At 33.4% G+C, this 21,259-nt stretch overlaps 1 protein-coding gene across 2 annotated transcripts in view; it reads left to right on the top strand.

Moving 5' to 3' along the window:
- The window catches only part of TDRD3 (tudor domain containing 3), a 142,682-nt gene that overhangs the window by 22,052 nt on the left and 99,371 nt on the right, over positions 1 to 21,259 (top strand). For both annotated transcript variants that reach the window (XM_044670602.1, XM_044670601.1), the window contains 4 exons: positions 4,591 to 4,732; positions 12,464 to 12,535; positions 16,086 to 16,235; positions 18,680 to 18,820. In XM_044670602.1, the coding sequence (XP_044526537.1) occupies positions 4,591 to 4,732; positions 12,464 to 12,535; positions 16,086 to 16,235; positions 18,680 to 18,820 (505 nt within the window). The remainder of the gene's footprint in view (positions 1 to 4,590; positions 4,733 to 12,463; positions 12,536 to 16,085; positions 16,236 to 18,679; positions 18,821 to 21,259) is intronic.

The raw sequence follows: 21,259 nt of genomic DNA, 5'->3' as shown, positions 1-21,259 counted from the left end.
TAATTTCAAAATGTATTCAATGCATGATATAGTGAACTGAGAGCTAACTTCAGAATGAGAACAACCTGGCTTTTTTAAAAATTTAATTTATTTATCCATTCATTCATTTATTTATTACCAATTACATGTAATAACAAATTCCCACATAAGTTTCCCAAAGTTATATGATCCAAATTATCTCCTTTCTCTTCTTCCCTTTCCCCTCCTTGAGCTGGCCAGCAATTCAATTTGAGTCACACATATATTATCATGCAAAACATATTTCCATATTATTCATTTTTGTACATGAATAATCTTATAAAACCAAAACCTTAGAACATGTACCCAAATAAATGAGTGAAAAGTTCTATGCTTCATCTGCATTCTGATTCCTACAGTTCTTTCTCTGGAAATGGATAACATTCTTTGTCATAAGTCCTTCAGAATTATCCTGGACAATTGTATTGCTCATAATAGCTAAGTCTATCACAGTTGATTATTCCACGGTATTGCTCTTACCATGTACAATGAGTTTTTGGTTCTGCTATTTTCACTTTGCATCAGTTTATGTAGGTTTTTCCAGCATAACCTGGATCTTTCCAAGTCATATCTGTGACACAAGTTGTATGGCTCTGGCCTAGTCTCTTAGTCAAACAACTCTTTTAAAACTATAGGTACTTGTAAAGAAGGTGCCAACATACATTGATAGAGGAAGTTTCTCACCTGGAGTTCCCTATATTGATGAAATCACAGGCCTACTTATTTAAAAAGGCTGTATAAAATTGTCATGATTAATATTTTTTATGTTTATATTGAATTTTTCTATATAATTTTCCATATAATTTTTATTAGTAACCCATTTAAACAGATCATATTTTGTTTTAATGCTATTCCATTTCTTTTAGTTTTGTATTAAATGTGATCTTCTGATCTCCAGCTAGTTATTAATGTGACTTTGCAGAGATAGTTGATTCAAGAATGAATGCCACATAAATTAGTATTTTTTCTTAGCCTCATATTTTTTGAGATAATAGACTATTTTACTACAAGTTCCTCTGTATTTTCTATACATCTCAAAATCTCCTTACATATTTCCTCATTCTTTCTTCCTTTTCCTTTTGTATTTAATGAAGACATGACCTTTCTCACCAATACTAACTCGTTTATATGTAGTATATAGCCTTTATCTCCTTCCCTGCTGTACTTACATTCTCCGGTAGTGAAACCTTATCATCATCCTATTCTTTCTCTAATCCTGAATCTGTTGCCCTTATATCATTGCCTATAAACACACCCTTGTCTTTTTGTCCCTGAAAAATCCCTCACTAGACTTTACTGTACCCTCAAAGTATCATCCTATACTTTCTCATAGTAGAAGTCATGGAAGAAAAAGGTATCTATACCTATTGTCTTCACACATTTTTCTTTTTAACTCTTAAGCAGTCTTTGGTCCTCACTCCTCAACAGATTCACCTTTCTTCAGAATTACCAGCTATCTTTCAATTATTAAATCTGATATTTTCCAATGCCTATCCCTCTCAACTTTTTCAACTGGATGAATTGCATACTATTTGGCCAGTGGTATAAAACTTGAATAGAAATGGAGGCCACTAACATCATTATAGTTGCTGTGTATATTTCTATCTTGGCTCTGCTTTCTTCAGTCTATCTATTCATATAAATCTTTTCATGCTTTTCTGTATTAATAATGCCTATAATTTCTTATAGCACAGTAATATTTCATTACCTTCATGTGCCACAACTTGCTTTATATTTCAGTGGAATTATTTGAGAACATTTGCTGAGTTCTGGCTTCTCTTTTCCCAATAATCAGTCACTCATGTGTTCCATGAAGATGGGATCCTTCTCATTTCCAAGACAAACCTTTCTATATGCACAAATTATTCCATTCTATCCAGTAACTTGCCTTATCATTCCATCTCTCATGTATTTTCCATCTCTGTCTACTATTTCCCTCTTGTCTACAAAAATGCTTATGTTTTCTCAACCTTAAAAAAAAAATCTTTTAAACCTTAAGCTCCACACTCCTTTTTGTTATTATCAGCCATATGTTTTTTGATTGTGGCTAAACTTTTTGAAATTCATTTCATAATTGATACATCCACTCCTTTTCCTCTCACTCTCTTTTTAACTCTATAATATGGCTTCCAACCTCATCATTCAACTGAAACTGTTGTCTCCCAAAAGATTTAATGACCTTTTCTTAATCTTCTTTTTTCTTGACCTCCCCTCAGCTTTTGACATTGTCAGTCATCCTCATCTTGATCTTCTCTTCTCTTTAGGTTTTTGTTACTCTACTTTATCCTGGTTTTCCTCATATCGCTGTGGTCACTTCTCAGTCTACTTTGCTGACTCTTTAGGCTATGTCTATTTATTATGAGTATCAAGGTCTCAAATCTTTGCCCGGGGTCCTCTTAACTTTCCCTCTACCATTGTTTAGTGATCTCATCATCTCCAATGGCTTCAGTTGTCATCTCTGTGCTGATGATTCTCAGATTTATGTATCCAGCCCAAAACTAATAATAGCTAACATTGTATGGTGCCTATTGTACTAAGCTCTTTATAAATATTATCTCATTTTATCTTCATAACAGTCTTGGGAGATAGCTGCTATTATTATCTCCATTTTATAGTCAAAGAAATAGGCAAACAGGTTAAATGACTTGCTCAAGATCACATAGCTAGTAAGTGTTTGAGGCCAGACTTGAACTCAGATCTTCCTTACTCTAAACTTCTATGATGCCATCTGCACCTAACTTCTTTCCTAACCTCCAGGTTATATAGCCTTTATCTCCTTCCCTGCTGTACTTACATTCTCCGGTAGTGAAACCTTATCATCATCCCATTCTTTCTCTAATCCTGAATCTGTTGCCCTTATATCATTGCCTGTAAATACACCCTTGTCTTTTTGCCCCTGAAAAATCCCTCACTAGACTTCACATATCCAAAATTGAACTCATCTTTGCCCCCAAATTGTTACGTCTTCTAAACTTTCCTATTATTGGCAAAGACACCACCATCCTCCCAGACATAACAAGCTCACAACATAGGTATCATATTCAACTCCTCACCCTCTGCCAGGTTAATTTTTACTTTCCTAATATCTCTTCTCTGTGCTTCCTTTTCTCCTCTGGTACTGTTACCACCCTGGTGTAGACCTCACCATCTCACATTTAGACTATTTCAGTTGCCTTCTGGTCACTCTCCCTGCCTTGTCTTTTTCCTTTCAAGCTTATGATCTTCTCAGCTTTTCAACTGATTTTCCTAAAGTGCAGTTCTGAAAATGTCAACTTCCCTTTCCCCTGCCATCTCCTTCCCATAATTCAATAGACTCCAGTGGCTCCCTGTTGTTTCTAGGATCAGAGGAAAAATCTCTTTATTTGGCATTCAAAATCTTTCATAACCTATTTTTTCCAGTGAACTACCCCCAAACCCTCAAGTCTCTAATCTAATTAGGGGGCTTTCTTACTGGAGAGACAGAGGGAAGAGAGGAAAAAACCCCAGCAAGGAGGTAGATCATGCTGGGAGGGACACAATTGAGAGACCACAGATTGATGGGTATCTCAAGGATTCAGTGATAGCATGATTCAGTGGTGGAGAGGTGCTTGTATTTGTGAGAAGGTAGCAAACAATGAAGAACTCCAAAGAGGCACAAGAATAAAGGATGTCATTAAAGAAATATGTGATAAGAAGAAAAGATGGTCTTATTACATCATGAAGCTGAGTGAAAAGTTAGTGAAAAGAGCCAGAATGTTCCACTAGAACTTATGTGATGTCAGGAGAAAGCAAGGAAAACTTCCACCATGTTGGGTTGCTTCCCTGTAGCAAACTTTTGGGAACAGGTATGTAGACATGAATGAGTTGTTATCTTTATTATTGGAGGGAATTTATCAATGGATGTGATAATAATAGATGTTCTGACTTTTTCAACTCTTTGTTACTCCCTTTTGGGTTTTCTTTGCAAAGATACTGGAATGGTTTGCCAGTTCCTTCTACAGCACATGAAGCGACTGGGACAAACAGGATTAAATGATTTGTCCAGGGTCACATAGCCAGGAAGTGTCTGAGGTCAGATTTGAATTCAGGCCCAGCACTTTTTCCATTGTGCTACCTAGCCACCCTAAATATTACATAGATGTTTTTCTCCAAAGAATAGAGCTCCTTGAAGGCAGTGATTTTTGTCTTTGTATTACCAGTGACTGGCATAGTTTCTAGTACATAATAGATTCTGAAATGTGTTAGTTGATTGATTTATTATTTTTTATTATTAATTTTTGTGGATAATAATATTGCTCATGTATCAAATTTTCTTGGCTTATTACTAATCAAATATCTCCTATCTATATTGCAATTTTATATTTTTGTCTGTATATAGTATATTTCATCTACTTTGCAACTAATAGATGTATAATATGTATTATGATTAGTAGAAAAAATTAGTAAGAGAAAATGGAAATAATCAAATAGATGAAAAATTATTTTATACCATGATATACTTTGAAAATCAAGTTCCATAAAAGCTAGAGACAGAATTTCTATTTAGGGAGATTTATAAAATAATATTTTGTCTTTATTTGTTTTTCACTTCAGCTTGAACACACCACCTGGAACCAAAGTAAAGCTCTCAGGCATTATTGATATAAAGAATGGATTCCTGCTTTTGAATGACACAAACACTGTAGTTCTTGGAGGTGAAGTGGAACACCTTATTGAAAAATGGGAATTACAGAGAGTAAGTATCAAGTGTAGGTTGTTTTATGTTAAAGTAAATGGAGCAAAATGTTTACAAAGAACATATGAAGTCAAACCTCTGTATGAAGATGTAGTTTTATGTACCTGGAATACATTCTTAATTTTATTGCCCCATTTAGTCCTTATCTAAAAATTTCCCCCCTGAATAAAGATTTAAAGTTCTCAGAAACATTGTTTTTCTTATACTATAGATTAACAAAAGGTAATACCTGGGTCTGATCAGGACCTAAATCTTTTTTTTTTTAAATTTTTTAAAATTTTTCTCATGTGTAAAAGTAATTTTTAACATTTTTGAAAATTTTGAGTTCCAAGTTCTTTCCCTTACTCTCTTCCTAACCCTCTCATTGAGAAGGCAAACAAATTGATATAGGGAATATATCTATATTTATGCAAAACTATTTCCATGTTAGTTATGTTATGAAAGAGAACACCAAAAAAAATTCCTAAGGGAAAAAATTATGCTTCAATTTGCATTCAAACACCATTAGTTCTTTCTCTGAAGCTGGATAGCATTTTTCATCATAAATCCTTCAGATTTTTCTTAGATTTTTACTGATAATAACTATGCAATTCAATTCACAGTTATTTATGGTATATGTATATGTGTGTTTACTCTTTTTCTGTTTCTTTTTGCTTCACTTTGCATCAGTTCATGTAAGTCTTTCTGGGTTTTATTAAAAGCAGCCTCCTTATTTTTTATAGCTCGGTAGTATTCTATTACAATTATATACCACAACTTCTTTTGCCATTCCAATTGTTCAGCATATTCTCAATTTCTAATTCTTTGCCACCATAAAAGAGCTGTTATAAATATTTTTGTGCATATGAATACTTTTTTATCTCTTTGGGATATAAACCTAATAGTGGTATTGTGAAGTCTAAACTGTATGTACAGCTTTTTGGCCTTTTGGGCCAAGTTGTTGTCCAGAGTGGTTGGATTATTTCACAACTCTACCAATAGTGCTTTTAGTGTACCTGTTTTTCCATGTCTGCTGCATTCCTTTTCTGTCATATTTGAAAGATTATACTGTTTTGTTGGGTAGGTGATTTTTGTTCATAATCCTAGCTTCTTTGTTTTTCACAATATTTTATTTTAAGCCCTTTAGTCTTTAATGTGGAAGCTATTATACCTTGTGTTATCCTAATCGTGACTCCATGATGTTTAAATTGTTTCTAGCTGCTTGTAATATTTTCTTCTTAACCCGGGAGCTCTGGAATTAAGCTAAAATTTTCTTGGGAGTTTTCATTTTGGTATTTCTTTTGGGAGGTGATTGGTGAATTCTTTCTATTTCTATTTTACCCTTTTGTTATAGGATATGAGGGTGGGTTTCCTTCTCAATATATGGAAATATCATGTCTAAGCTCTTTTTCTGATCATGGCTTTTAGGTGGTTCAATAATTCTTAAATTATCTCCTGGATATATTTTCCAAGTCTGTTGTTTAACATTTTCTTCTATTATTTTCATTCTGTTTCATTGTTTCTTTGTGCCTCAGGAAGTCATTAGGGAGGTCTCTGAGCACTTGGAGATCACAAGGCTAGTAAAGCTCAGAGCAAGGGAATCCAGGTTCTCTTGACATTATACATATTACCTTGTTTAATAATTATTTTGCATTTTTCTTAACTTAGTCTGTAATAAATCTGTAGATTTAAAAAAAAAGTTTTGCTTTCTAGTTCCTATATCTCCTGCTCCTTTATATTAATATATATTTAATATAGAGTTAGCTGGGTGGTGCAGTGGATAGGGTGCTGGGCCTCAAGCCAGGAAGATTTATCTTCCTAAAAAATAGATGCAAATTGTAGGAAATGAAAAAAAGAGCAGAATCATTTTGGTTTGTGAAGGTGGGATTAATTCTCCCCTCACCTACTTTTAAATTTAATCATCAGAAGCATATATACCCTACTTAGTGCATAAGTGGGGGAGGTCTGCTACTCATGTGCTAAAGTGGGTGACAACTCAGAAAAAACTGACTGCCCCCCTGGGCAGTCCTAAGCAAAGTTATAAACTGCAATTAGTCCCCGTAAAGTGAAGGAAGGCACAGGAAGTGATGAAAAGAAGGGTCTTTAAAAGTGGCTACAGGGGGCAGCTAGGTAGCTCAGTGGAGTGAGAGTCAGGCCTAGAGACAGGAGGTCCTAGGTTCAAACCCGGCCTCAGCCACTTCCCAGCTGTGTGACCCTGGGAAAGTCACTTGACACCCATTGCCCACCCTTACCACTCTTCCACCTATAAGACAATACACCGAAGTACAAGGGTTAAAAAAAAAAAAGTGGCTACAACTTCCTGTGAGGGCAGTCTTTGAGCTCTTTTGAGGCTTTCGAGGCTAGTGGAGGACTTTCTTCAGAGTGGACCTGGGACTCTAACATTTCCTTAGACTGCTCTTGAATCTCCCTGTTTGGACTACAACGTGGGTGAGTGAAAAGCTGACTCCTTTCCTGGCATCTGGAGAGATAGTTTCTGGAGGAGTTCCCTGTGGTTATTCACCACTGAGTCCTCTGTTTAATTGGCCCTCCAGCTGAGGATCCTCTGATGGAGGATTAATGAGCCCTGTCTGGTTTGAGCTGGGCTGGAGCAAATATTTAGGGTGATTAGCTAGACTGCTTACTCTACCCTCTTTCATATTTCTCTACTTTACTCTTTCCCTCTATTTTGTAAATAAAGCTGCTAAATAAAAAGCCATTTGACTTGAGTTATAATATTGGCAATAACATTCTTTCATATTTTAGTCCAAACATTAATTTTAACCCTTACAGGTTGATAAATATTTCATAGAGTTTGTAATAGAAATCTCTATTGGCCAAAATTCATTGGTTGAATGGGCTTCTTTTATCAGATTTAACCATAAAACCAATATATTTCTCTTCTTTCCTGTAAAGCAATATACTGGGAATGGAATTCTCTTTGTAGTAACTAAACCATGGTACCACTATTAAAGTTTTATTCTCCTACTAATACTTTTAGCTGATGTCATCCTTTGGCAGACATACAAATTTGCCAGTCCTGCTTTTTGGGGCTTTTCATTATACTCAGTAAAGTGAGTCAACTCAGATTAGTCTAATATCAAAGTACTGAGGATCTTAAAAATCTATTTATATTTTATGAATGTATTTGTACTGTCTTCATTTGCAAGAGAAACTTCTTGTTGAGAATAAATTAGGTTTCTATCTTGTGTTACTAAAATTAAATTTAAAAATTGTAAAATAAATCTTAGCATGCAATATAAGTACACATGTAACTATCTAACCTGGCACCTTATTAGAACTATCAGACCCTTTAAAATTTTTCCTGATTGAACTTTGCTATTCCAGGGCTCTATTTTTATTGTTAGATTTTGAAGACCTATGTTTCACGTTTTTTTATTAGCTGGCTGTGTGTCCTTGGGCAAACCACTTATCTGGTCTTCATATCCTTCTTTTGTAGAATGAAAGGATTGTACTACATAATTTCATATCAAAGATTTTAGAGCTAGAACCAAAATCTTTAAATTTCCAAACTTAAAATTTGTCTTATATATGAACTATCTTCACAAATTTTCTATTGTTTTTATCTTAAAGGAATTATATTTTGCCCTTTAAGTCAGAACTGTCAGTTTTATAGGATTTGAGTTGGTTACATTTCATTAGCAAAACTTCAGTTCTTCTTAGCTCTATAACTCCCTTTGATTCAGTTTTTGTTTTTTTGAGGTAAAACCCCATTTCCTCTGGAACCACTTTCTGCTTTTTTTTAATCTTCATTTGCCTCAGCCCTATCCCCCTTTAGTATTTATGTCCCTATGAGTCCCATTCCACTGTGCTCTCTGGAACCCCATTCTAGCATTAACAAATTCTGCATCTCAAGCTTCCTCTCACACTTCCTTTCTGCCTTTTTATGCTAATAGATTTTAGGTTCCCTTTGGTATATACTATTCTGAGTATTCTATTCAGTACAGGATGTGCCTCACTTGCTTTCTGACATCTTAGGCCAGGAGGAGGAGTGAACATATTATATTCTTTGTTCCCTCTGCACTGGAAATGAATAAAGAAACAGTTGTAAATGTGGAACATCCCTATATCCTTTGGAAATTTGACTCATGTGAAGAAGTTGCTGCAATAAGGGTAAAAGGATCTAGAATTAGCTCACTTATCAAATACTTGCTTTCATTGCCAAGAGTTGAAACATGACAGGCTAGGGTTACTCTTGTTTAAAATAAGGACACTAGCCTCATTTGTAAGATGGCAGAAGATGATAATGATTAGAATCTTTTTATAAGATGAGTGAGAAAAAAACACTGTAGAGGGCAGTTAGTGGAATGAGAGCCAGGTCTAGAGACGATTCAAATCTCGCCTCAGACACTTTCTGGCTGTGTGACCCTGGGCAAGTCACTTAACCCTCATTGCCTAGCCCTGGCTGTTCTTCTGCCTTGGAACCAATATACAGAATTGATTCCAAGATCGAAGGTCAGGGTTTAAAAAAAAAAAGAAAAAAGAAAAGCCATTGTGTGAGACCCCAAAGAACTTGATTGTAGCAGCAACACTAAAAAATTAAACTGGAAGGTGGACATCAACTTGGAAAGCTGGAAAAGATCATTACTTCTATGATAAACTTTTTTTTTGTACTTAAATTACTTTTTCTTTTTTATTATGAACTTAATCTTTATCAAAGAAGTATACAACATTAAATAAATAAGAAAATTGTGTTTGAAACTATGACCTTTTGGTTAATATTTTTTAAAATTAGTATTAAATTTAACAATAACAAAATTGCCTTAAGACTCATTTTTTTGTTTTCTTAAAAAATATGAATACTCTTTTCTTTTTGTATCTCTATTGTGTTTCACTAACACATTTCCTAACTAACTAATGGCAGCCAAGAGAATGTCAATAATGATGACTATGCTTACTTTTTTGATTCTTAAATTTTTTTTAGCATGATCTCCATAATTGTTTGAAAGAGGCAGAGACTAATTAGAATAGATGACAAAATTTCACTTCAGTATAACATCCTTTCATCGATCACTTCTTTTTTAGTTCTGTTCATTCAATCACAATGATGGGTTAAGTTTTTTTTCTCCCCCTTATAAGTCAGCTATCCCTTAAGAATTGTAAAGATAACATTAGGAATAATTTGCAACTAACAGAAGTGAATTCAGTTGAAAAAAATTAGATGTTGGCAGTAGAATATAGAGAGCTGGATATAGAATGAAGAGGCTTTGGGGAGAGGAATAGTTAAAAGTTTGAGTGAAGGAAATGTATCAAACATGTCTATTGTACTCTATCAACTAACATTGTCCTTAGTGGAGAATAATTGCCAGAGAAACAGTTTTAAAATATATAGGTAGAAGAAAGCAGAAATAAGTTCATAAGAGGACACAGAGAGGCAGGATAATGTTTTTGCTGTGTTAAATTTAACATACTTTTAAAAGAAATTGTTTGTCATTCCCAGTTGCATGTTAATTTTTCTTTTCCTACTTTTTTTAACATGGAGATAATCATGTTTGTCAATGTTTATCAAGTTCATAACAGAAAGAAATTTTGAAAAAAAATTTTTGTTGAAGTTTCACAGAAATCATAGAATATCAAAGTTGAAATGGACCTTAGAGCCCACATAGTCCAGTAGCTCTTAATCTGGGGTCCATGAACTTGTTCTTAAAAATATTTTTTGACTCTTTTCAATACATTTGGTTCCCTTAGGATTTTAATCTTATTTATTCTATTTTATCTTCTTAAAAATGTTATTTTGAGAAGGAGACCATAGTCATTACCAAACTATCAAAGATAGTCCATGATATGAAATGTCTTGATTTAGTCCAACACAAACAAGAATTCATTTTAAAACATCTCTGGCAAATGGTTACCTAGTCTTCACTTGAAGATATATACTGACCTCCTTAGCTGATGTTAACTCCATTTAGCTAACTTAGCAAGTTTCTTTTTACAAAAAAACTTTCAAAAATATATGCCCTTGTAACTTTGACCTATTTCTCTGATCCAGACCCAAGCAGAGTAAATCTAATTTCTCTTTTTCACTATCCCTTGAGATACTTTAAGGCTACTATAATACCTCCTTTTAAATTGTTTCTTTTCGTTAGGTAATGGGTGAAAGTTATAGAGAAGCACATTGCTGGATAATGTAAGAAAAAAATTTCTAAGAATTGAACCTGTCCCCCACTGGAGTAAATTGCCCTCAGAAGTAATGAGTTTTCCATCACTGGAGATTTTTTTTTTTTTTTTTAAATAAAACCCTTCCCTTCTGGCTTGGAATCAATACTGTGTATTGGTTCCAAGGCAGAAGAGTGGTAAGGGTAGGCAATGGGGGTAAGTGACTTGTCCAGGGTCACACAGCTGGGAAGTGACTGAGGCCAGATTTGAACCTAGGACCTCCCATCTCTAGGCCTGGATTTCAATCCCCTGAGCTACCCAGCTGCCCCCATTACTGGAGATCTTTAAGAGGAACTAGAATATGTATTCTAAACTATGTTTATTCCATATCTGTTATATTACTATTATTATATTATTATTCTATATTCTAAACTATATGTTATAAAAATATTTATAGCATCTCTTTTTGTGGTAGCAAAGAACTGGAAATTGAAGGGGAATGTCCATCAATTAGAGAATAGCTGAATAAGTTGTAGTATATGATTACATGGAATTCTATTATGCCATAAGAAATGACAAGATGATCACAAAAATACCTGCAAAGACTTATATGAAATGATGCAAAAGGAAGTAAACAGAACCAGAAGGTTGTACACAGAAACAGCAATAATATATGATGATCAGTTGTGAATAACTTAACTATTTTTAGCAAGGCAAGGACAACTCCAAGGGACTCATGATGAAAAGGTATATTCACTGCCATAGAAGGAATAGACAGAGTTTAAAAATGCGAATTGAAACATGCCATTCTCCACTTTATTTCTTCTGTGAATTTTTCTCTAGTGTAAGCAAACCATGTCTGGTTTCACAGCTTGATTAACAGGGAAATTATATATTAATGTATGTATAACCTATGTATAAGCCTGCCTTCTTGGGGAGGAAGGAGGGAAAAAATTAAAAGAAAAACATTCATTAGTTTCTTGTTGAATGAGAGGGTTTTGAAAAGTAGGGTTAATGATAATCATGTCAAAAAAGAAAAGAACATTGATGACTCATTAAAAAATACAAATAAGAGAGCAAAACAGGGTTGGAATTACTATGTTAAATTAGAAATAAATATGTTTAAAAGCTGTAATGGAGTCTCACAATTTCATATGTGGACCTCATTTTTTTTTGCTCTTTGAATGTGGAAATTTTCATGTTTATTAATGCTTATCAAGTTCATAGTAATAATAGAGAAAATTTAAAAAAAAAAAAAAGAAGAGTTGGATGTACATCTGTTGAAGATTTAGTAAAGAAGAAGCCTGTTCTGAGATAGTTTGGACTCTGAGGTAACATTCAGTTTTGAGCTTTTGTGATGGTCAGAAAATCAGCAATAAATACTTGTTAAACCTTGTTTGAAAAAAATGCTTATCTTTTTCATTTTGGTAAATATTTCGTTGTCTTTTGTTTGTGACAATGAGATATTGTAATTACTTATGACAATCTATATAAGCTATTCAATGAAATTAGGATATGAGTGTCAGGAATTAAAAAAAATTTTTTTGTAAGAAAATAATTCCAATAATTTTTCAGATTTGAAAAAAATATTGCTCAGTTGTTTTCATTTTCATTTTAAAAAAGCATTTTTATCCATAGAGCTTGTCAAAACACAACAGAAGCAACATTGGAACAGAAGGTGGACCACCTCCTTTTGTACCTTTTGGACAGGTAATGAAACTTTTAACTTGAAAGATGAATTTTAAAATTAATTTTAATTAATAAAACAAATGTTTTATTGTTCAAATTATATTCATGAAATGGTCACTGAAATTGTTCATTAATGAATTACTGAACAAGCAGAATAACTTAATAATTGTTACTTATTTCTTTGCAAAAATCAAACCTTAGATGAGGAATCTATTTATATTGATAATCATTGACATACTGATGAATTGTTTTGGTAATGTCCCACAAATAAAAATCAACTTTTATTCATATTTAATTAGATTATTTTCAGAATAGAGACAATTTAAAAATTAAGGGTAGAAAATAAATTTTTATGATAAATGACCTCCTCATTCAGTATAACTGAATAAATTGTGATATTGGTGTAATAGTAGGTTATTTGTTAAAAATGACATAAGAAGAACATAAGAGATTTGAAAAGATAAAATGATATGATACAAAGAAAGCAAAATTAGGACAATATATTAGTTGGTTATGACTATATTAAAAAAAAGAACACCTCTGTCATTCCAGTCCCCACTCTAAAATTTGACTTTATAAATACTTAGATGGTAAAATATATATAAAGATGAGAACACCAAAATGATTGTAATTGTGCATGTTAATAAAAATTCTAATTGTTTAAAATTTTGTTTAGAATTTTCTGTATTTTAAAATTTTTTAATTATTTAAAAATTATTTAAAACTTTTCTTGAAATAATTTTTAGTAAAAACATTTTTTAAAAAAGGAAATTTGAAAAGAAAGAATGCCCTTTCATGTGTACTCATAATCCCTGATTTTACACGTCCCATACTTTTCAATCCTGACCCCCTGTACGTTTGATATGAATTTTGAAGTTCCATCTTTCCTATTTTCCTAGTTAACTGAAACTCCTACTTCACAGTCCCATACGTAATATGTAATTTATTATACACTAAATCTCATCACAATTAACTATGATAGTGTCAGATAAACTTAGCACTGAGCAAGCCTGGTAAGGCCATCAACTTTTCTTGTCCTTTGGTGCTTGAGTATCATCTCCACTACCATTGTCCTTGCCCTTCTCCCTCAGTTTAATTCTGATTAATCTGTATAGCACAGTGATGGGCAAACTATATCTCGCAGGCCAGATGTGGCCCCCTAAAAAGTTCTATCCTGCAGCGCTACATCATTCCTAATATGGTGAATAAAATGAGTAGGATACAGTCCAATGAAACTTTGAAAGAGTTGCCTTAGAAACAGACTGCTGGATGAGCATTTCCTTTCCTTTGGCTCCCTCTTTAAAAAGTTTGCCCATCACTGGTTTAGCATATGCTCTTCCTTCTCAAAGTCAAGACAAGCTTATAAGGATCTTCATTTTGCTACCAGACACACACACCACCACACACACATACACACACACACACACACACACACACACACACACACACATATGCCTCTTAACTTTTAAAAATTAGGACAGGCTACCCAATTATAGAAAATTTACATATGTTCAAATCTGAAACACTTACTGGCAGTGTGACCCTAGGCAAGCCACTTCACCCCTTTTACCTAGCCCTTACTGTTTTACCTTGGAACCAATACACAGTATTGATTCTAAGATGGAAAGTAAGGGCTTAAAAAGAAAAGAAAAGAAAAGAAAAGAAAAGAAAAGAAAAGAAAGAAAACTTACTCCAGAATGGGAGGAAATGAACTTAAAACCTTGTGTTTCTGACCTTCATATTAGAGTTGTGCTTCAAATATTGCTATTTGGATAGAGCTAATAACTATAGTTATTGTTAAATTGATTTTTAACAGTGACAAAAATTAATGAAGCTTTAAAGGGATATAGTGAGGTCTTGATGTGATCCATGTCAAGAAAATCTGACTTTTTTTACTGGTTGTCAGAAAGCAAGAAGATTGGTCAAATGGGTAGCCATTTACTATTAAGCAAAACCTAAACAGATACTACATGTATGCATTGCTATTTTTGTAATCTCAAATTGGGAAAAGGATTTTTCTTTTTGTTTTTTAATGATTAAGACAATGGGAACAAATATAATAATTCATATCTTAAAATAATGATGATGTTTGAAAATTTCCTCCAATATTATCACCAAAGTATTTCCTCACATAAATTACTTTTTATTTACAATCAACAGTTATCTTTATTCAAAAAGACTTAATTGTTTAAAAAAATTCTGATATTTGTATTAGACTTTTTTTGGATTAAGAAGTATTAAAAACTATAAATAAAATTGAAATAATTTTGAATGTGCATTCATTTTTAGTTTTATTTCAGCTTGATAAACTTTGTTTAAATAATTGAAAGAAAATATTGCTGTTTGATGTATGTATAAATAGAAGATGTTTACATTGTTATAAATGTATGTTGTGGTAATTGTCTTTGAGAGACTTCAGACGTTTTGTTTAGGGTAATACACTATCATTTAGATTTTGCAGGTGATTTATAGTTGATATACTACAAAATACTACCAAACTTTTACTTCATTTAGGAGTGCTCATTATATATGCTAGTCTCTGTTGTATTTGTGATTTTATATATGAAACTAATTGACAGGAACTTATCAGTTGGGCTGAATTTAACATTTTAACTTAGAATTCTTTTGTTTTACTGGGTATCCTCTATAGAAGAGTTTTGGAAAGATATATCAGTTCAGCAAGTACTTATTAAGTGCCTACTGTGTGTTAGGTGGAGAAGATACAAGTAAAAAGAATGAAAACATTTCTACTCACTAGGAGCTTACATACTAAATGTAGGAGATATGCAGCATAAATATAAAGTGGTGTATACAGACATTTACAAAGTAGTTAAATACTGGGTAGTTTGAGAGGGAAGACACTAACAGGTGGGAATATTAGGTAAGCTTCACGCAGAAAATGGTGCTTGAGCTGTGAATTAAAGGAACAGATAGATAGGAATACAAGGCATGAATGAATTTTGATTCCCACTTAATGGTGGAAAGAAATAATCATACCATAAAGATAATAGATGTATCAAAAGATTGAAAATAAGTGTTATTTAAATGTTGAAGTGAAACTTTTTGTAAACTTTTTCTTTTTTATATGTTGTATTTACTCATTCTCCTTGAATTTCTTTGAAATCTAGAACCTTTCAGATAGTTACTTTAAATGAAATTAGACACCTAGCTGATTGATTTTATAATTATTTATATTATTAAATGAAAATCATTTTGCTTTTGTTCAATGAAATGATTCATCAAGTATATTTTGACTTAATAATAGAATGAGAGGAACATTGATTTAGAGCTAGAAGGGATCTTAGAAGTCACTTCTGTTCAAACCAAAGTCGAGAGAAATTATGATTTGCCCATTCATACAGATAATAGTATTATTTTATTTTATTATCAATTTAATCTTTTTTAAACTCAGATTTTAAAATCATGAGGTAATGCTGCCATCCTGTGAGTTCTGTTATTAAAAGTTACATTGTCATTTTTTAAAGAAATAAAATATGTGATGTAATGAAATATAAAATGGATATTTTATATTAGATAGTAAACTGGTTTTATATATGTTTTATATCACTAGAAGTGTGTGTCTCATATCCAAGTGGATAGCAGAGAACTTGATCGGAGAAAGACATTGCAAGTAACAGCGCCTGCCAAACCTCCAGGTGATAATGATGAATTTGAAAAGCAGAGAACAGCTGCTATTGCCGAAGTTTCAAAGAGCAAAGAGGTAGGAAACAATAATTCAAACATATATGTATCTATGTAACACATGTATATGTGCACAATGTGCATACATATGTACATATCATATGTGACTACATTTTTACACACACACATATATAGGCATACACTCACTCTTAATTATATACATATATACATATATATTTTTTTTCATATAGTCTAATTCTTATACCATAAGGTTAAAAAGGCTAAGGAAAGTAGGGGGTAGGAAGGGGTTAATAATATTCTCTCTAACTAGGTTAAGGATCAAACAAGTTAACATGTAAACTAGCCTGCCAACTTTAAAGTGCTATTATAAATGTTGATTCGACACCAGTGCAAATATCAACAATTTGGAAATAGGTCTTGATCAATGACACATGTTAAAACCAGTGGAAATGTGCATCGGCTATGGGGGGTGGGGGGAGTCGGGGAGTGAAGGGGAAAGTAAGAGCATGAATTATGTAACCATGTTAACTTTTTCTTTCTTGGAAAGAAAGGCAAAGACCCTTTCTGCTCTAAATAGGCCTCCTCAACTAAGCCCATTCAAAGTAATACTCCCAGATTCAAGTACTACCTCCCAAGAGGAAACTTATCCTCATTTCCCATCCCCCACAGCCAGCTATCAGTACCTTTACTCTAGAAATTACTTTGTGTATTTTTTTTAATTTTGTGTGTGCTCGTTGTTTCTTTACTAGAAATATCAGCTACTTCTTGATAGCAGGAAGTACTGTATTTTTTTTAAACATTTATTAATATTTATTTTTTTGAAAAGTTAACATGGTTACATACCCCCCCTTCCCCCTCCCCCCCATGGCAGATGTGTATTTCCACTGGTTGTAACATGTGTCCTTGATCAAGACCTATTTCCAAATTGTTGTTAGTTACATTGGTGTGGTAGTTTCGAGTCTACATCCCCAATCATGTCCACCTCAACCCATGTGTTCAAGCAGTTTTTTTTCTTATATGTTTCCTCTCCTGCAGTCCTTCCTCTGAATGTGGGTAGCGTTCTTTACCATAAATCCCTCAGAATTGTCCTGGGTCATTTCATTGCTGCTAGTACAGAAGTCTGTTACATTCTATTTTACCACAGTGTATTTGGTCTCTGTGGACAATGTTCTTCTGGCTCTGTTCCTTTCGCTCTGCATCAGTTCCTGGAGGTCTTTCCAGTTCACATGGAATTCCTCCAGTTTATTATTCCTTTGAGTACAATAGTATTCCATCACCAGCATATACCACAATTTGTTCAGCCATTCCCCAATTGAAGGATAAGTTTCCTCTGGGAGGTAGTACTTGAATCTGAGAGTATTACTTTGAATGGGCCTAGTTGAGGAGGCTTATTTAGAGCAGAAAGGGTCTTTGCCTTCCTTTTCAAGATTTTTTCATTTTGAATGCAAGTAATGATGCTATCATTGAGATGAGGCCGGGCATTCTTTAAAATCCCTCATCTAAATACCTAAATGCCCTCCTGGGTACTTGTTCTCAGATTTGTAGATTAGAGATTGAACTAGAAGACTTCTAGTAATAGGATTTTGATTTGGGAACCTGATACCTACCCTTTATCAGTAATAACAACTAACTTTTATAAAGCCCTTTTATAAAATGACTTGGGATTTAAGTTGAATTTTTTAAATTAGTAAATTTCTATTGAATAGTATTTGAAAAATTATATTTGACTTTTTAAGCCTGTGAAATTAAAATGGTGTTGTCTTTCAACCTATTTATTTCATAGATGTCTAAGAAGAAATTATTTCTTAGTCTTGATTCATTTGGGATAGGAATTCTTGTAACTTATAATAGATTTTTTTTAACATCTTGATCAGAAGAATGTTAATATATAAATATATTGGTTGAACTTGACTTCTTATAAAATTTAAAGTTTTATTTTTGATAGATGCTAATGAAACTGATCCTTTTAGTTTTATTAACAGTAAACTTTCTCTTTGAAATTGAGTTGTAAACAGGTTAACTAAGACAATATTTGTACAGGAAAATCAATGAAATCAGAAGATTATCTGTTCAGCTATTAAAATTCAGTTAATGTACATCATAAAATTTAAAACTTGGCATTTATTATAAATGTTAAAATCTTAAAATTTCAAAGTTGTTTTGACAACTAACTTCTTTAATTTATGTACAGTTTTATTTTTCTTCTATTTACTTATGCATTTACATTTCTTTTAATGATTTGAGAGTAGCACAGAAAAAATAAAATTTTGTAACAATTTAAAAGAATAGCCTATTATGGACTTAAGAAGAGAAAGAATTTTGCCTCGTTACTTTTTAAAAATAGAAATTAACATTCTACTTGTTAGTAAACAATAGAACCATAGATATTCAGTCATTTCATATTTATTGAATTCTTTGTTACTTAATTATTTAATCTTTAGAGCTATTTTCATAAAATGTTCACTTAAACCTCATTTTTCACTTTTCCCCCCTTCCCTATAGACCAAGACATTTGGAGGAGGTGGTGGTAATGCTAGAAGTAATCTCAACATGGGTACTGGAGGGAATCGAAATAGGGAAGTTTTCCAGAAAGAAAAGATAACAAAACCTGAAGGAAAATATGAAGGTGTCTATCGAGAGCTGGTAAGGCAGAAGAAACACAAAAAAATTTTTAATGTCTGCTTCACAGGTAGATATAAGGACATTAAAAAATAATTTTCATTTAATTTTCTAAATTTTATTCCCTTAAAAGAACCTATAAATTTTTATTATAATGGTAATATTCAGAATATAATGGTCATATGCTATTGTAAATCCAAAAATATTTTATTAAAAGATTATTGAAGATTTCATAAGCACATGTTAATCAGTTTCACTGAAAAATAATTTATTAGAAACCTTCATTTACATAGCATTTCTTTCATCTCTATATAATTGTGAAACTAATTTATAAAGCATTTGTTAAGTTCTGTTATGTCCTCAAAGTACAATAGAATAGGAACTGTACCAGTGATTTTATTGTTGTAGGGAACACTTAAGTGAGAAAATTCCCAACTAATTGGGGTTGGCACCATAAGTGGAACTAATAGAGACTTCTGTAGAACTTGAGACTTTAATTGGTATTTGAAGGAAGTGTGAGATAGTGATAAAATGAGGGAGAATTCTAGGCATAAGAGAAAGGGGCTGCAGGTAAAAATGTCTTGTTGAGGAACAACAAAGAGACCACTGCCACTGAATCACAGAGTATGTGGAGAAGAGTAAGATAAAAAAGGGCCAGAATATGAAGAGTTTTGAAAGCCAAATAGAAGATTTTATATTTGATCCTAGAGGCTATCGGGAGCCCCTTAAGTTATTGAATGGAGGCTTGTGGGGAGGGGAAGAATGACATGGTCAGAATTGGACTTTAGGTAGATCACTTTGGCAGCTGAGTGGAGGATGTACTGAAATGGGGAAAAGACTTGAGACAGGAAGACCAACCAGATGGCTATAGTAGTAGTCTAAGTATGGGATTTTAAGGGTCTGCTCAAGGTTGGTGGCAGTGTAAGAGAAGAGAACAAGTTATATCTGAGAGATATTATGAAAATAAAATTGACAGGTCATGGAAAGAAATTAGATTTAGGGTGGGTAGTGAAGGAGGGAAATTGAAGGTGCTGTCCAGATTGCAAGACTGGGTTTCTGGGAGGGTGGTGGTGCCCTTAAAAAAGTAATAGAAGAGTTTAGAAGAGGGGAGAGTGTAAAGGGGAAAACTAATGAACTCAGTTTTGTACAGTTAAAATACCTACAAGTCAACCAGCTTACTGTGTCTCATAGGCATCTGGAAATGGGAGGCTGGAGGTAAGGAGAGAATTTAAGGCTGAACAAGTAGATCTGAGGATTGAATTCATGTGGTTACCATGGTTGACAAGAGCAATAGCATAATGAGTAAAGAGAAAAAACTATGGCGTTCATGTTTAGTGACTGTAACCTGGTTAAGTTCCAAGAAAAGAGTCTGAGCAAGAGATCAGCTGGCATGAGGAGAACCAAGAGAGTAGTGCCATGAAAATCTAGAGAAAAGAGAGAAATAAGGAGAACAGGGTGATTTATACTGTTAGAAGCTGCAGAGAGGTAAAGAAAGATGAAGATCTATAGCTATTCCTAAAATTTTTTAAAACATTTAATTTAAAATTTTTTTCTCTCAATTACATGTAAACCAGACTTTTTTTTTTTTAATTTTTTAAACCCTTAACTTCTGTGTATTGACTTATAGGTGGAAGAGTGGTAAGGGTAGGCAATGGGGGTCAAGTGACTTGCCCAGGGTCACACAGCTGGGAAGTGTCTGAGGCCGGATTTGAACCTAGGACCTCCTGTCTCTAGGCCTGGCTCTGTAAACCAGAATTTTTAACATTTGTTTTTTAAAAATTTGACTTCCAGATTTTCTCTTCCTCTTTACCTTCTCCCTTCATTGAGAAAGCAAGAGATTTGACATAAATAGGTTAGGGATATAGGCTCCACGGTGGTGGAGTCCATTTATGGCTGGGGGTGCCATAGCTTTCCATTTTTTTTCTTAAAAACTCTGTAAACTATGAAGTTTACTACACAGTTGCTATAACCATATTCATTGTCATACTAGGAAATGATCTTAACAAAAAACAGCACCAGTGTGAGTGTTGCTGCTAATGTTACAGAATACAACCTAGTCCTCCATGTAGCCCAAGATGCCCTTCAAAAGTTCCTTTTGTGCTTCTTCACCACTTTCTTGATACCATATTTGTCAGTTAGGAAGCAGTTCATATTCATAGTAGCTACACTAAGAGTAGGAACACGAAAGGCCATGCCTTTGACCTTTCCATTCTTCTCAGGGATAAACTTTCCTTCAGACTTAGCAGCACTATTGGCAGCAGGGTTAATATTTTGGACAGCATCATGCCCATCACACCACACCTTGCAAGAGAGGCCATCTTCTGGGTAGCAGTAATGACATGAACTATGGTCATGAGTCCTTCCAAAATGCCAAAGAGTCTTGGACAAAGGGACCAAGCACTCAGTAGTGCTTGAATGACAATCTTAAGGGAATTATATTTCTCATGGTTTACTTCCATCAAA

This window comes from Gracilinanus agilis, chromosome 3 (genome assembly GCF_016433145.1).
Source record: "Gracilinanus agilis isolate LMUSP501 chromosome 3, AgileGrace, whole genome shotgun sequence".
Lineage (NCBI taxonomy): Eukaryota > Metazoa > Chordata > Mammalia > Didelphimorphia > Didelphidae > Gracilinanus > Gracilinanus agilis.
This window is presented reverse-complemented; position numbering and strand designations above follow the sequence as displayed.